The 16616-nt window shown below is 43.3% G+C and overlaps 1 protein-coding gene across 1 annotated transcript in view; it reads left to right on the forward strand.

The window, feature by feature from the left end:
• Window positions 1-7201: 7201 nt before the first annotated feature.
• The window catches only part of LOC117448536 (desmoglein-2.1-like), a 30160-nt gene continuing 20745 nt past the window's right edge, over window positions 7202-16616 (forward strand). Inside the window, exons 1-5 of the mRNA XM_034085845.1 lie at window positions 7202-7263; window positions 9208-9333; window positions 11138-11293; window positions 12029-12167; window positions 15641-15810. Coding sequence (XP_033941736.1) covers window positions 7207-7263; window positions 9208-9333; window positions 11138-11293; window positions 12029-12167; window positions 15641-15810 — 648 coding nt within the window. The 5' untranslated portion in view covers window positions 7202-7206. The remainder of the gene's footprint in view (window positions 7264-9207; window positions 9334-11137; window positions 11294-12028; window positions 12168-15640; window positions 15811-16616) is intronic.

Here is a 16616-nt window from a genome sequence, read left to right on the forward strand (position 1 = left end):
CATTTTTCATTTGCCCTGTACGATGGGCGCTGTAACTGTAAGTGATGAAAGTGGGGGATGGTCGCTTATCAGGCACCCACGGGCCGCGGCTCACAGCCGAAGTGATGCGGCAGCTCCAGCTGAAAGTGTCGGAGATCGCAACGAGAGGCACACAATTATCATTATGAAGAGGTCCAAGCCTTCAGGTGCAACGGGAAGGAAACGGAAAAAAGAACAGGAGGGAACGAGAGCCAAATACAGAGGTACGTCGGCTTGTGTACAAATAAAATCAGTATCTACGGCAGGGTAGACATTTGATTTGAAGCTAGCTAGCTAGCTAGCTGAGGAGGTAGCCATGATACAGCTTTGGTGCCATGCTAGCCGCGAGCCTCTGATACAGAAAGAATGATAAATACCAGCGTTTCCGCCAGAGGGGCGTCTTGCCGTCATTTTGCCTATTCAGCTCGGGACGCCCTGAACTCGAGCCGAGGGCGTCCAAAAATATTAATAATTCGAGAGAAGATCGAGAGTTTTTATCGCTTGAAATAACGAAAAGGAAAAAGGACATCCATCCCGCTGTTGGAGGGGCAAAGGAGTCTGGTGGGATTCTTTTCGGAGTATTGAGGATCGTTTCCCCGACATTGGCGGTGCCTGCCACAGGACAACATGGAACGTGCGCGATTCGTGCCACTATCCGCCTGTTTAAAACGCGCGTTTTACGCGCGAATAGGCTTTCCATATTGGCTTTCCATACTAGTGGAGCACGCGAGTGAGCTGCGAGCACCAGAGCCTCGCAGCGGCGAAACTGAGGCTCCGTGGTAAACTGTGGTAACATGAAGAGCCGCTTGGGAGCCGAAACAGCCGGCGCTTTAATGCGGCTTTCACACCAGCGCTTTTCCCTTTCTAGCTCCGAGCGGGAGCTTTTCTGATTCAGCTCCGGTTTCTCTTTTCAGCTCCCGCTCTGTTCACACGGCCCACTGGCGCCCGAGAGCTGCCCCTGCTGCGTCATGACGTCACCGTTTACATCGCTGATTTGCTCCCCAACGACAGCCATTACGGCGCTCACAACAACAACAACAACAACTGCGTCGGGTCGATGATCGTGTTGCTTTTAATCACACGAAGCCAGAATAAATTGAATAACGACTTCTCCAACCTTATACTTTGCTCCAGAGTGCCGTGGTTCATTGTTTATTAATGTGTTTCTGCAGCATTTACCGACCGCTGCAGTGCTGCTCTTCCACGGGAGTTTATTCTCCCGTTAGCTCCCGTTAGCTCGCACTGCAGCGGCCGCTCTAAAGTATTCACTGTCCGACTCACACAAGCAGCTGATGCATATCCCCAGTTCCCCTTAGCCTAAGTGAATGTGTGTCAGTCTGAATTGACGCTGTTTGGTATCACAACGCTGTTATGAAAGTTTCTCTGGTATAAAACGGGTGATGTTACCATAGCAACCGAAGCTAAACTGACTACTTGCATCCGATAGCTGCAACAAAGCAACACGTCTGCCTCTCTCCACAATGATCGATAACAGTGAACGGATGGTCAAAGTAAGGTACAAATAAACAGAATCACACGAAGCCTGGTTAGTGTTGCCTGACTTTATAAAGTGTGTTTATAGGCACTACTGCTTGTAGGCAGGCATGACAGTCGACCCATGGGAGGTGGGTTTAGTTTCCTGCACGCCTCGACGTGAGAGAGACGTAAGCGACGCCACCTCTTAGCTCCGAAGCTCTTGCCTCTAGACCAACAATTTTTTGGAGCTGGAAGTGAACCCGATTCCGGAGCTAAGAGCCGGCGCCGCTGCGGTGTGAACAGGAAAAACCAGCGCTTTTCAGCTCCAGCTCCGAGCCGGAGCTGAAAAGCTGACACGCCCAGCTCCAAGATTTTCAAGATTTTTGAAAAGCTGCTGTGTGGACGTACCGTTAATGTGGACCGGAGGGAGAGGGAGACGAGCAGAAGTTTCACTTTCCTTTTTTATTTCAATCCCAACTTTGGTCATGCAGAATCTGTTTCTGTGTTGTCCCCGTTCATAGCAACCTGAAGCCTCCTCCATGAACTATTTTGGCCTTGGTCATTCCCCCACGAATACCTCCTCCAGACCCTCTGCGCCCACCCTGCTGGACTCTTTTTGGGATGTGTCATGATCCTTGTTCTTCTGTTTAAATTTCTATTCAATATTTAGAAAAATTATTTTATGTTGTCTTACTTCCTGTCTTTGTGTTTTCTTCCACTATGTAATTGTCTGGGTTCTTTCCACCTGTGTGTGAGCTCCATGCTGCTCTAGTGTTTACCTGCCCTCTCCTTCAGGAACAAAGATTCTCTCTCTTTTTGATCCATTTCTATAAAAACCTGTCTGAAAATGAGCTGATCAGATGTTGGCCCCTTTATGATGTCATAACGATGTTTTGTCTTGAGTAACCATTAGCCAATCAGCAACAAGGTAACCCCCCCCTCCCTTATCACCTGAATCTCCTCCTAGAGCTCCATTGAGTTCTTTGTAACCAGATCTCTCTCAGAGGGGCGTGGGGAGGGGCTCCTTATTTTCATCTAAAGCAGGGGTGTCAAACTCAAGGCCCGGGGGCCAAATCCGGCCCGTGACTTCATTTTATGTGGCCCGCAAGAGCTTGTAAAGAATATAATATGTTTATTATACGGTTACATGACGATTTACAGAAGCACGTTGCCCATAAACTTCATGTCCCACAATGCATCTCAAATTTGACTTTTTTTCTCCGAAATTGACTTTTCAAAATGTCACATTTGGATTTTCTTTTTAAATCATTTTGTGACATTCTCACTGAAGACACTTTCAATGATTTGCCCTAGACTTCTGCTTTCAGACGTAGTTAATTATGAAGTTATTCCCCTATCTGATAATAATCCAATGCAATAATGTAATATAATACATTGTTTTATATATATTAAATATTTATATATGTATTTTGATATATTCTTATATATAAAACTGGCCCTTTGAGTGCAACCATGATGCTAATGTGGCCCGAGATGAAATTGAGTTTGACACCCCTGATCTAAAGTAACAGACAGAGAATCAGCCCCCCCCCGCGGGTCTGAAATGACGAAAGTGAAATGATGGAGCTATTCATATTAATAATAATTTCAATTTTTAATAGCGCCTTTCGAGAAACCCAAGGACGCTTTAAAATAGAAACAAAACAACAAAAATAATAATCACACAGATACAGGTTGAAAAAGAACAGGTTGCTGGGTACTGCCTTTTACCTGAGGCCAAAGGCCCGAGTAAACAGATGGTGTTTGAGTTGTTGTTTGAAAGTGTCCAGATAGTCGGCATTCCTGATATCAGAGGGGAGAGCGTTCCCGAGGGTGGGGGCTGCGACACCGAGCGCTGTGTGGAGAGCAGCTCTAGCCGGCGTGTGTGTTTATTTGCATTGACTGTATGTGGCAGGCTGTGGCTGCCGCTGCCATGGGACTTTGTTTCTGTGTTTGGGACCATGTGTTTTTATTCTGCTGTTTAAGTGGGAGTGTAGCCTCATGCTTAGTGGACTCTGGTTGATTCTACTTACTTGTATGAACAGTTGTAGGCCCCACCCCAGGCCTTCACAAAATGAACAGATCGAAAGAAAATATATGCACATGGTTCTATTGCCAGTTATCAGCACCCCATCACAACCCTGGGTGTGCATTACAATGTAAGGGTTTTATATATAAGTACTTTTACTTTTACTTGTAGATGCTACACTTTTGCTATTTCAAATAAAGGGCAGTACAATTAAACCTGGAGCAGACTGAGAAGACTTGGCTTGTTATGTTATGTAATAATGGTTTACTGATACACATGCTAATATGTAAATAAATGATCATTGGTTTTATTATGAGACCGGAAATTCTGTTTTCAACCCGTAGCTTCACGTGGAGGCTGCCGCATACCTCAAATCATCTTCGTAACATCCATCAAACTGTAGATCCTACATATCGACTGGACGTGGATTCTAAAAGTACAATATACACTTCTCGCCAGAAATCTAATCGAAAAGCGTTTTAATGCCAAACTATCCTACAATTTAGGATTTTCCAGAGAGGGTTATTTGTGAATAAACGACCATCTGTAACGTTTGCATTCAACGGGAGCACTAGAGGGCGAACACTTTAAAACGTAATTATAGGACGTATTAAGCGCTTGCACAATCGGCCCATTTGGTCGTATGAGTTGGAGGACTTGTTGGAATAGTAAGTTGCTCAAAACATGAAATAACATCGACTTGGTGTTGGCTTTTGTGAAAAGAACACATCGTATTCTGAGGCTGTTATAACCTACGGGGAGAACTCATTCCTTCACTTCTCTACAAACTTGAAAGGCCCACCTTAACCTGCCATCAGGCCCTGGGGCTGATAGGTTTTGTAGGCCCCCTATTTAAACAACAAATGAAAGTAATTGATAGCCTCGGCAGGCTCTGTGATCGCACTTCTCCACCAGTGGCGGCCGGCCCATAGGGGCGCTAGGGGCGCCGCCCCACCTCTTGCCAGATACAAAATAAAAAATAAAAAAAAATATTAAATAAAAAAATATATATTTAAAAAAAATATATATTTTATATTTTAATTTTTAATGAACAAGGTAAATATCATACAATTAGTATCACAAAAATGTATAATCTACAATACAATCTCGTTTAAAATGGTGTTACGATGTCTAAAGTTACTGATAAGTCACCTGTTTCCTGCCTGGCCTTGCCCATGGCATTAGTTTATCATTACGGGGCAGAGCCCCCGAGCGAAACAGCAGCAACCAGCAGGTTGCAAAAGTCTCAATAGTAAACTGTGCCGCCGAAACATAATTTCAGCCAATCAGCGCCGTCAAATATTTTGGTCACGTGGGCGCTCACGTTGGCGCCCATGTTGCTTACGTGCGTTGACGTGATTTGTTTTTTAGACTCGTGAGTGACCAAGGTGACGCAGTATTTGGATGAGAATGGTGTGCAGGTGGAGTCGCCGGAACCTCGGTCCGCCAAAGAGCTACTCTCCAATCCTTTTGAAAGGAGAAGTTTGGGAGATAAATTGATACTTAAAGACCTTGGACCGGACCAACCCGATTTGTATATATCACAGCAGGCTCGTGAAAAAGACAAAACGTATCAACAAGGCTTCTCACATTGCTAGCTGGATGCAAACAGGTAAATGCTATCTTTTGTTTCACATGCTTGCTCTTCAAACAGCCGGGGACAGATACGATCTGTTCAGAAACTAGACAAAAGTTAAACAAGTACAAACCACAGACTGTCTGTGTCATGGAGAATACAGTCGCTGGTTTATTTATGTCTGTAGGCCGTTGTTGTGAGTGTTGACGGTCGGAGCATATATAGCGTTAGCTTAGCCAAGCTCCATTCAGGGAACAAGCATTCTAAAAGGTTTTTCGCCTGCCGTCTGTCTGCAGACTTGTCAAAGCATTAATTCATGGTTTTTACTAACCGGTATCAGTATGTTGCTACGTCGGCATCATTTAGAAACGTGTATTACAATTTAATCACGGTCAAATATGTTCATGTTGTTGTAGCTCCCGAGCCAGCGCGTCTTGTTTGAATGATGCGAGTAAACACAGCTGACAGCTGCGGTGAAACTCAGCGACTAGAGCGATGCGATAGGAGCGTTTAGAGCGAAGCGAATATTCGCATCGCGTCCGGTCTGAACGCAGCATTAAAGCAAGCTCCACGCTGCACTGGAAACGCGCCATTACATCACCAGAAGTCCTAATTTAAGGGGTCATTTGTCCCAAAAAAAAATGTTTTACTCACTCTATCAATAGCCCCACCAAAAATATTTTCCACCAGCCGCCACTGTTCTCCACTCTGCTCTACGCGCGCCTGGTCCTCTCCTCCAGATGAGTGACGTATCGGGCTTCCCTCATGTATCTGTCCGGTTGCCGTTGGCTCCCCTCCACGTAGCAAGTCCTCGTCTTCCTCTCCATCTCCTCCCCTCCCTCCCTCCTGTCTGTTTTTCCTCTCCCGCTACTCCATCGCTATCAGAACCAGACGGCCTACTTGGCTCCGAGGCACCGCTGCCGCTCGGTACAGAACTCCTCTGTCCTTCCTCCTCATCCCGGCCTACAGGTTTAAAATCACCTGGAAGCTTCGGCATGCTTTGTAATAGCTGCTTGTCTCGAAACTCCTTTTCCCTCAACAATTTCCTTTCCCGAGCGCCACTCTCAAACTTTCTCTTCTCAAACTTTTTCTCCTAAACAACCTTCATCTGTCACTCAATCACTCGCAATTTGAATACGTCACATCTGAAACATATTCTCATTCTGATTGGCTGTTAAGTGGTGCCCAGTGACTGTTTCGGAGTCATCTCTGGAATCCATCGATCTGATTGATTAGTGGAGCAAATGATCAAAATACTACGGAGGGAAGCTGGGGGAAGCTCGCGAGTGTGTGTGTTTGTGTATTTTTGCGTTTGTGTGTATTGTGTTTGTTTCCCGGAGAAAACCCTCTCGAGAAGAACCGGCTGTTGTTATGCCTGCTGTGACGTCAAGTTACTCCGTTCTCCGCTTGTAATTATGCCAAAGTTGTATTTATCATCTGAATTTGCTGAAACCATTTTAATATTCTGAAAGTCAAGACTTTGTTTATTTGAAACCAGATGAAAACAAACTGTAACGGACCCTGCCGTGTTATCTATGATTACTATACGCTTACATTCATAATGTCAGCCGGAGGGAGGAGGAGTGAGTGGCGAGTGAGAGCTGTCATCTTCCCTTTACAAGCTTCAAAAATATATTTGTCGTGTGATTTTGGATATAAAAGTGTCATATTCTGAAAGCCAAGACTTTGTTTATTTAAATGTTTTTTTAAAAAAATAAAAATGTAAATACATTTTTTTTTTTTTACTTTTTTATTGGCTCATGATAGGCCCCTGATCTCCGTAGGCCCCTGGGCTTCAGCCCAGGTCAGCCCGTGTATTAAGGCGGCCCTGTGTGTACGAGACAAACTGACATAAGAAAGAATGATTATTCTAGGAAAGCATGTTGGTCCTTGTCAGCGTGGTCAAATGCCCCGAGGCAAACTGTACATCCGTGAGCAAACACGCCTTACAGTAAAACACAATCATGTGACAGGTGCAGTCAGCAGGGGGTGGGGGCTCGACAAAGGTGTGTCTCTGATCGAAGACATGCAAGGCTCGTGGCTTCGTCCTCAGTGGGATTCCCGTGGATAATAGGACAGCTGCTGCCGGCTCAACTTGGCTGCAGTCATGGCTCGCCTCTCCTTCTCAGAAGTGGGCCTGCTGCTGCTGTTAGTGCTGGCTTTGGTGAGTATTCATCGACACACTGGGGCATGCTGCAGGGCAGAATGCAACCTGTCTTTGCAGGGTTTATTTTTTAAGTGGTCTAGTTTGCAATTTATTCACTGAGGGCCACATATAGAAAAACATACGAAAGGCTGGGCCCCTCACTAGAGCTATAATGCCTGATAAGTTTATTTATAAGTTCGCAAAATCAACCAAATGTATCGGGGGGGGGTTTATGATATGGATGCGTTTCATTTCACCTTCCTGGTCCTGGAATGCGGGGGGGCGTGTTAAGGGGAAATATGTGTTAAACAAAGTTATTGGGCTTTTTCATCAACTAAGATTTGTTGTCAACTTTAATTTACTGAAGTTATTTGAAAATCGGGCTACAATGAATAATGTGTAATATCTTTTTTTAAATGTAAATATTTAAGAAGTACAATATAAGAGACGCAGAAGTTTCAGGTGTGGGCCATCATTCATTATCCTTTTAGAATTTGCTGCGGGCCAATTCGGAATGGACCACGGGCTGCAGTTGTCCTCCGGGCCGTAGTTTGGACACCCCTGCCTTATAATGTTGACATCTTGAACACTGTCTTCGTCTCTGTTTACCCGCATTTAATTGGTCCACTGCTTCAGTTGCGTGTGCTTTGAATACCCTTTGAATGAAAGCACTGTTCGTCAGTGAAGTATCATCAGTATTACCTTGATGTGCATGTTTTGTTTAAAGTTGAATTCATTCTAACTTGGATGCATGTCTTTGTCACGTTGTCTTGTAACATGACGTCACTTGTTCTTCACTGCCTGCACATGTGGGCGTGGCTGTGTTTTGACACACTAACTCAGAAGTTGATTTATATGTACAGGAAAAACGTCTGCCATAACATGAGAGCTCCAATAACCCACACCAACACTCACAACCAACACACACTTTATTTATCTACAGGGCGCTACATAGAACCAACACATGGACATACATGGAAGGGCTCAGCACAGTAAAAGATGGAAGAAAGAATTATATATATTCGATGAAGAATAAGAGGATGCTTCGGTAAAGGGAGTCCATTGGAGCCTTCGTGGCCTTGCTCTGTGGACATGCCGCTGCACAATCTCTACATGATTTATTGCTTGAGTAAAAAAATGTATGAACATTCCACTAAACCAGTCTGCTCGTAAACAAAGACAGCTACAATTCTCTCACTATCTCGTTCAGAGAGAATCGGTTGAACTGAAGCGAATACAATTTCTAAGCTGGTATAAATGAGGCATTAATGTCGTGTTGATTCAAAGTCCCGATCTGGATCTCGAGGCATGCTTAGAGTTTTACTTTGGTTACTCGACTCGTCTCTGTCTCTCAATGTTTTCACCTTTCTCTGAATTACAGCACATGTTTGTATTTGCTTAATGTGCATTGGACCAGTTTACCGATAGGGTTGATATCATTCGGTCTGAGGGAGGTGAACAGTTGTGTATTTTCAGCATAGCTATAGAAATAGTTGTGTGTTCTCTGAGGATATTTTCCAGTGCGACGTATAGAAAGTGAACTGAACACCGGAGCCACTGCCTCAAAACCAGAATCAGCTTATGCTGTTCCTGATCTCCTTCCCCACACGTTCAGGCTGTGGCTGATCAACTATGTTGACCTGTGCTGTCGTCTTTAAAGCCCTCACATCACCTTTGTTCTTAATCATTAGCTCCCGACAGTGGTTCATGTTTAAAGTCAAGCTTCTTAAATGTAGTTGGTGCTTTAGCGTTGAAATATATTTTATATTTGGAGCTCGTCTTAATTCTGAGGAAGGAAGGATCACTCATAACTAAAGTGATATATAATCATATTGCCCTGTTTCACACCTTGAAGCTGCTGACTGTGTGAACAGTTTGACAATGTTATTTCATATTTGTATAATTGGCAAAAAATGAAACATTCAAAAGCAAATGAAATTGTTCCGTGTGGTTTCCTTTCAGGTGCTCAGTGCCGAGTCGGGACCGAGAAGGCCAAAGACCCTGAGGAGGAAGAAGAGGGAGTGGATCATTCCTCGTGCCAAGCTCATGGAAAACACCGACTACCGACACAAGGAATTCATTGCCAAGGTTTGATCCAAATATTATTTCACACACTTTGCACACAGTCATTATAATGTGTAGACTGGATGAGCTTCGATGGTAAAAAACTAAATAAAAACACTTGTTGCTGTCACCACTTTGCCTGCAGTGAGCCAACCTGTTTAAACTGGTTTCAGTCCTCAGCTGCTATTGGGTGGTTTGGCCCCGGGCTGCAGTACAGGCTAACGAGGGGCGTTTTAACAGAACGTCCCCAAAAACGCTGAGATAAGAAATAGGGTATTGAAGTGTATGTAAGAAGCCACGCCTGCATTGGTGATTTATGAGTACAAATATGTACCCCAAGCAAACCTGTTATTCACTTTTATTTGTGCAGAGTGATAAATATGTATTGCTATGAATTAGCGCTTGGCAACGATTACCATTTTTAACCGTGATTAATCGCATGCTTTTCTTCGATTAATGCGCAAAATTCAATAATGTATCTATAACAAAAGTGCAATAACATTTGGTTTGCAAACACTTAATGTGCTTTTTAACAGCAGTATGTAAACACAGTAGCAGTTAAAAACATTTCTTGTAAATCTCAACATCAACATTAATTAAAGGTGGGGTAGGTAAGTTTCAGAAACCGGCTCGAGATACACTTTTTGTTATATTCCATGGAATGCTCTTAACATCCCGATAGCAATGAATATCTGAAGTGCTTTGACAACAAATCCATAAAAAAATGTCATCTGTAGAAGCCGTAATACTGTAAAAAGTACAACCAATCCGTTTAGCTGGGTTACAACGGATTGGATGGCCTACCTGCCTGTCAGCCTTCCATCGGGGCACAAACTGATCTCGTGCCCTCATTGGTCATGTGCGCATTGGTGTGTGGAGGAGGGGCTCTGTGAGGAAGAGGTAGATTTTCTCCGGTTGTGTATTTTCAAATTCTAGCGATCTCGAGCCGGTTTCTCAAACTTACCTACCCCACCTTTAATGTAATCAAATCAAATATAAAACCAAAGCTATGTGCCACTTAACATGTTATCAAGTTAAAGAGAGACAAGTTACCCTCAGAGTCCAGTGAGAAGACAATTAAACTTTTCAGTGTTTACAAATAACTCCGCCGTCAAATGTCCATGTTTCTGTCCTGCCACTTTCCTTCTGTTCCGCTCATGTGAGTGCTGCAGCAGTCTTAGGCCCGCCCCAAATGCTCTCATTGGTTGAGACGCGTAATGACGCCCATCCTAAGCCAATACTGATCAACATCCCACCCCCCTCATGGTTTGTCTGTATGTGTATTCAGAGCCAGTGAGCAACAGAATATTTAAATATTAATTAAAAAAACTTTAATGATCAGCCTTAATTCATTAAGGTCCAAAACCAAAGTGGCCTCGGTTGAATGTCCTGCAACACTAATGGTGGACTGAAGTTTGAGGTTTAGGTACAGTTTCAATCAACTCACTTTACTGTCGTTCCATCACACAGGATATGGATGTTATCGTCCTGAATAAAATATTGAAAGATTCTTAATAGAACTCTGGTTTGAAAGCTTGGCTTGGCGTCTCCTTCAAAGGTGCTATTGGTTCAACGATAGCCAAACAAGCGTTCGAATTGAACATTTAAACAGCAATCGTCATAACATTGTTAAAGAAGCCCTATCATGCAAATGTGTCTTTATTTTTTTAATGGCAGGCAGGTGGGGACATTTGGGGCGGAGAAACTCCCAGGGAACTCCGGGATTGTAGCCTTTGCAGACCATTCACAAAAACCTAAATAACACACTACATGAGAGGAACACCTGAATAGCGAGTCCATGATTCCTCTGTCTGTGTTTTGTTGTCAGATACACTCGGATAAAGACTTAGGTGAGTCGGTGGACTATTTTCTCGCTGGAGAAGGAGCTGACAAGGAACCCTTCAATCTCTTTGTCGTGGACCGAAACACTGGGTTTGTGCGCATCACTGAATTACTGGACCGGGAGAAATGCCAATTCTACAATGTAAGTCTTTCTTTAAAGTTCTGCTGTCCTGCAACCCGAGGAAGACTGGAGGGAGAATACTCTCACGTTGCTTCAGCCACAGAGCTTTACTGAATGTCACTAGCCTAGCCTTGTGCATATATTGTTTCAGATCAGATCATAAGAGGTTATTATACTTGAGATACTATAGATGAGATTTGGTAGGCTTCTCAATGCATTTAAAAATAACAACTAATACATGTAAGCAGGGATTAAAACAGTGATTAAAAACCGTTATAGCAGCAAAGAGAATACAAATAAAGAAGGCACTAGTAACGGCCAAATATTTCAGATGATTGTCCACGTTTTGTGCACGCAGATTTGTAATGTTAACGAAGCTTCAAATAAATGTAGCGATTAACCTGTATGTAAAGTTTGAACGAGGAAGTTACCTGGCTTAAATTCCCAGACCTTAAGAAACGCATTTGTGACAACCAAGCGCCATAGGGACGAAACATGCTTCCGCATTACAGTTTAGTTTAATAGGTATGCATTTTAAGAGGCTTGGCACACACACAACAGCAGCGATAAGAAAGTGCTGATGTGACAGCTGTGACATCCACCGTCAGGCAATGGATGAAAGTTAATTTTCTTTCTTCTGAACAAACCTGCTCAAAAATGCTCCGGAAGAAATCTAGTGAAGCAACATTGAATTGATTGTCTGTATTCTATCTTCAAAGATCAATAGTAAAGTGTTTCTTCGTGTAACGCATGCAGCTAACAGGGGTCGCAAGGTTCAAAGATGGGACGAAAGCAGAGGAGGATGTCTCACTGGCATTCACGGTTCTGGACCAGAATGACAACCCTCCTTATTTTGAGCTGCAAATGGGCAACATTGCAGAGGAGAGCAAACCAGGTAGTTCTCATTGAACTCAGAATGTGTTACTGTGTATTTCTGCTGTCAATCAAAAGTGACCAAAACACAGTCCACATCAGGGTTGGTCAAAGTACTCGCATACTTTACGTTTGACTTAAATCCGTAAAGCAACATTAAAAACAAAAAAGTCCTTTATTTAAAACTTAATTTAAATAAAAAAGGTTGACAATATAAATATTCTAAAAGTACTTATTTTTCCTGATAGCCCATACCGACAGTAACCAACTAGACACCCCTTGATTATGCGATTAAACATGCGGGGTTTTTATGCGATTTTATGCGGTGAAATTGCAGAAAGTTGCGAAAAAGAATAGATTTTTTTTTAAATGTTGGGCTGTCTTATTTATTCTCTCTCGCACACAACCTGCCACTAACGTTAAGCCCCTTTCCTATTCAATTAAACACATTCAATGTTTATTTATTGTAAAAGCAATTGGGCTATTTTAATCACACTCTCTCTCTCTCACACACACACACACACACACACACACACACACACACACACACACACACACACACTTCTCCGCCTCATTCTGTTTTCATTTACTCGTTCGTTGCCAGCTTCAATCTTGTAGGCTTCTCACCTCGTTTCTTGTAGCCCTCGAAAGGGTTTTGGAGGTCGATGCCTCGGTGAACGCGAGCTGTTTGGCTTTCTTGTCCGCAGCAGCAGAATGCATTTTCGAATGTTTGAACGAATCAAAGTGGGTCGTCACCGTCGATGTTCTCTTATGCTCCAACACACAGTGTCTTTCGTGCGAGACATCGGGAACTGCTTTGCCCCGTCTTTAGCAGAAATGTCCGTCGCTAAATTAAATGGATTAGATTTTTTCATCTTGGTGTTTTCTCTCTCGCGTGAGCTCCACACGTTCACTCTACGGTGTTGTTTACCATCTGTGATGCGCGAGCTGATGACGTCGCGTCATCATCATCATCATCATCATCATCATCATCATCATCATCATCATCATCATCATCATCATCACTACTTCACGTCAAGACGAGTTAACTTTTTTTTTTTGCTCAACTTTGTGTGGAAAAATGCAGGGATTATGCGGCCTTTTGATAAATATGCGCCATTTTGCCGATTATGCGGTAAATTCTGCGATCGCAGAATCGCGTTTTTCTGGAGGGTCTAGCCAACAGGGCCAACGCGTTACAACGGCCTTACATTATGTAGAAGACACTTCAGCTTTAAAAATTCTGCAAAGTTCAAAACTCAACGGAAACGGGGGAACTAAAAAGTGATGCACGCGGCTGGGGTCGAACGCGCTTGTTGATAATCGGGGATTATAAATTCGGCCATAAATTGTTAATTTTATCGGCATATTTTAACATGTGCTGTAATGGCATGATTCCTTCCGATGATATTGCAGATCTGCTGTAAACTAGCTAACGTAGCTAACCTAGCCATATATTATAAATATACTGACAAAGCACACAATTATGAAACAGGCTTACTCTGCCAACAGTGACAGCTAGACAACTTTATAATCCCCGAACGCCAACAAGCGGGCCGTTTCTCAATCTCGAGGATACTGGCTTCCAAGCCAATATTTCAAGGATGCTACGTCATCGAGTCCCGCCGAAGGACCGTTCCAATCTCCAGCATACTTGGAATTCCACCGAGGCCGCGTCCTTGGTTTGGGGAAAATGTCGAGGCTGCGCGTGGGTAGACTTCGCGTCCTTAAAATACCCACAATGCTTTGCGCACGGACCAATTTCAAAAACCCTTGCGGAGAATGGTTGAACCGACGCAGCACACATTGAAATGTAAGTATGTAGTGGCGTAGAACATGTGTTGGTAAATATTATATTATGTTATATATATACTGTATATATATATATATGGTATTATATTTATTTTCGGTACAGTTTATGTTGAAACCGTTAGAGAGAGTGGCACACTTGTTAGCCTGTTCCATTCTTCTTCGTTTTCCAAAGCCATGGCTTGGAAGTATACTTGCTTCGTTTCTGAAGGAAGTGACTTGGAAGTACGCGACGACCAAGCCAGCATCCTCGTGATTGAGAAACACCCGCGCTCTGGTCCTAGCTGTGTGCATCACTTTTTAGGTTCCCCGTTTTCATTGTGTTTTGAGCATCTTGCAGCGGTTTCTTTTTCTTAAGCGTTTTGTCTAAACCAGTGGTTCTCCTTTTTACACCAAGTACCACCTGAGAAAATAGTTCTCTCTCCAAGTACCACCATATGACCAATGATAGACTGTTACAGTCTATGCACACTTCATGCAGGACTCGGAGGCAAATGTATCATAATAACATTATTTATTGTCAGCCACAGCTACATGTACAAAGGTCTCTCTCTCTCTCTCTCTCTCTCTCTCTCACACACTCACTCACTCACTCACTCACTCACTCACTCACTCACTCACTCACTCACTCACTCACTCACACACTCACTCACTCACTCACTCACTCACTCACTCACTCACTCACTCACTCACTCACTCACTCACTCACTCACTCCTCCAGGAGCAGATGAGCCTAAGGGCTAATAGCTCGTCTTCAGTCTGCTGATGTTTGCTATCGCCATTTCTGTGGTGGCAAAGTAAAAAAAGATAACGATTAAGGACAAGTGTGTGCTTTTTCGGCTTTTGACCTCGGCCACAGCCTTCTCTCCATTCTTTGCGCGAATGCCTTCTTCCTGAGTCACTTCTTCGTTGATGACTGTCCTCCTCATTCACTTGTTCACTTTGGCTGGTGATATTCTCCTCTGTACCTCTCTCACAACATCATTCAGCTTTCTTCTTTCTTTAGCTTGCTTGCAACGTTCGCTAATCGTTCGCGGGTAGTATGGTCGTCAATAGCAACGCCAGAAATTTTTTTTTCTAAATCTAAAAACAACAATAGCCTATAAGAATTTATTCAAACCACAGTTTCAATTATCTCAAGCTTATTTTCATTCGTTGTAGTATTTTGATAGTATGATTTATTTTTTAATTAATGTTATTCAATCAAGCCTCAAACTGATGTGCCTGTTTTAAATTGAAGTTGTCTGAAGTCCTTACCACCAGCTGCTCTTGCAGTAATAAGTAGTGTATCTTTCTTACTGTCCTAATGTGCACAATGTAGTGACTGCTTTTCGTCTTTTTGTTTACGTAGTTGTGTTCTCTGTATTGTATATGTCTGTGCAAGAACGTGTAACGTTGCTGCCTTCTTGGCCAGGTCAGCATTGTCAATGAGATTTTGTCTCAATATTTTCATCTGGTTAAATAAAGGTTAAATAAAATGTAAAAAAAAAGGATTATTTTTATTTATTTTTTTATATGTCTGATTCCAAGGCGTACCACAGGTTGAGAACCACTGGTCTAAACTATATCATACTGTAATATTTCATCTTTAATTAACTCAAAAGTTAAACAAAGGCAAACACTGCATGTGAATACTAGCTGTGAACAGATCCTCTGAAATGTTATGGTGTGTGCCGTTTGCTGCAGGAAGCGTTGTTATGCAGATCAAGGCGAAAGATAAGGACCAACCTGGAACAATTAACAGTGAGATCAGCTACAGGATCGTGAGCCAGGAGCCCGCAGGCAGCGGTCACATGTTCACTCTGAACAGAACGACGGGCCAACTGTACGTCAAAGAGGAAAACCTGGACAGAGAGGTGAGGCTTCTGGTCGTTGTACATCAAACACATCTCACATGTGCTGCTGCACCTTTCAAAAGAATAATGCTTAACACAGAGTGGCTGCAAGGTGGTGTTCTTTCAACTGGAAGGGTGTGGGTTTGATCCCAGCCCTCACCATGTCGATGTATCCCAAGATACTTTACCCAAGTCGCTCCCAACGGCAAAGCCAATGTTGTGTGAATGTGTGTGAATGTTTTCTTACTACTCTGTATGAATAAATGGGTGAAAGATGACTCGAATAATTTAAAGCGCTTGGAGGGTTCGTAAAAACTGGACGAAGTGAAATATAAATACAGTCCATTTACCATAAAAGAGTGTGCAGCCCTAATCTCCTCAGGCAGGTTGCTCCAAAGCCAGGAGCCCTTACAGCTAAAGGCACGGACACACCAACCCGATTATCGGCGTTGGTGGGCGTCGGGCCGACGATGAGCGTCGACACGCCCTACTCAGATTGGTGTGTCCACCGTCGTGTCTTTTCAGCCGTGCCGACGCCTTTTCGGCCGAAAACCCGGTCAAAGAAATCCCTCCGATTGGTTGTTCAGCTAGCGAATCAGTGCATGAGAAGCGAAACGGAAGTGAGGGACCCAAACAAACTATTAAGAAGGCAAATGTGAGATTTCATTTAACACCAGCTCTCGACTCAGGTTCGGGAAAGCCCCGTGAGCTTCTCGCTGTAGAGTGAAAATGGAACGCACACGCTATTTGTTGTTTGTTTATATCACGCAGTCTGTTCTTCTTCTCTCGGTTATCACGCAGTCTGTCTTCCGGTTGCCTCTTTTGAA

Source organism: Pseudochaenichthys georgianus, chromosome 6 (assembly GCF_902827115.2).
Source record: "Pseudochaenichthys georgianus chromosome 6, fPseGeo1.2, whole genome shotgun sequence".
NCBI lineage: Eukaryota > Metazoa > Chordata > Actinopteri > Perciformes > Channichthyidae > Pseudochaenichthys > Pseudochaenichthys georgianus.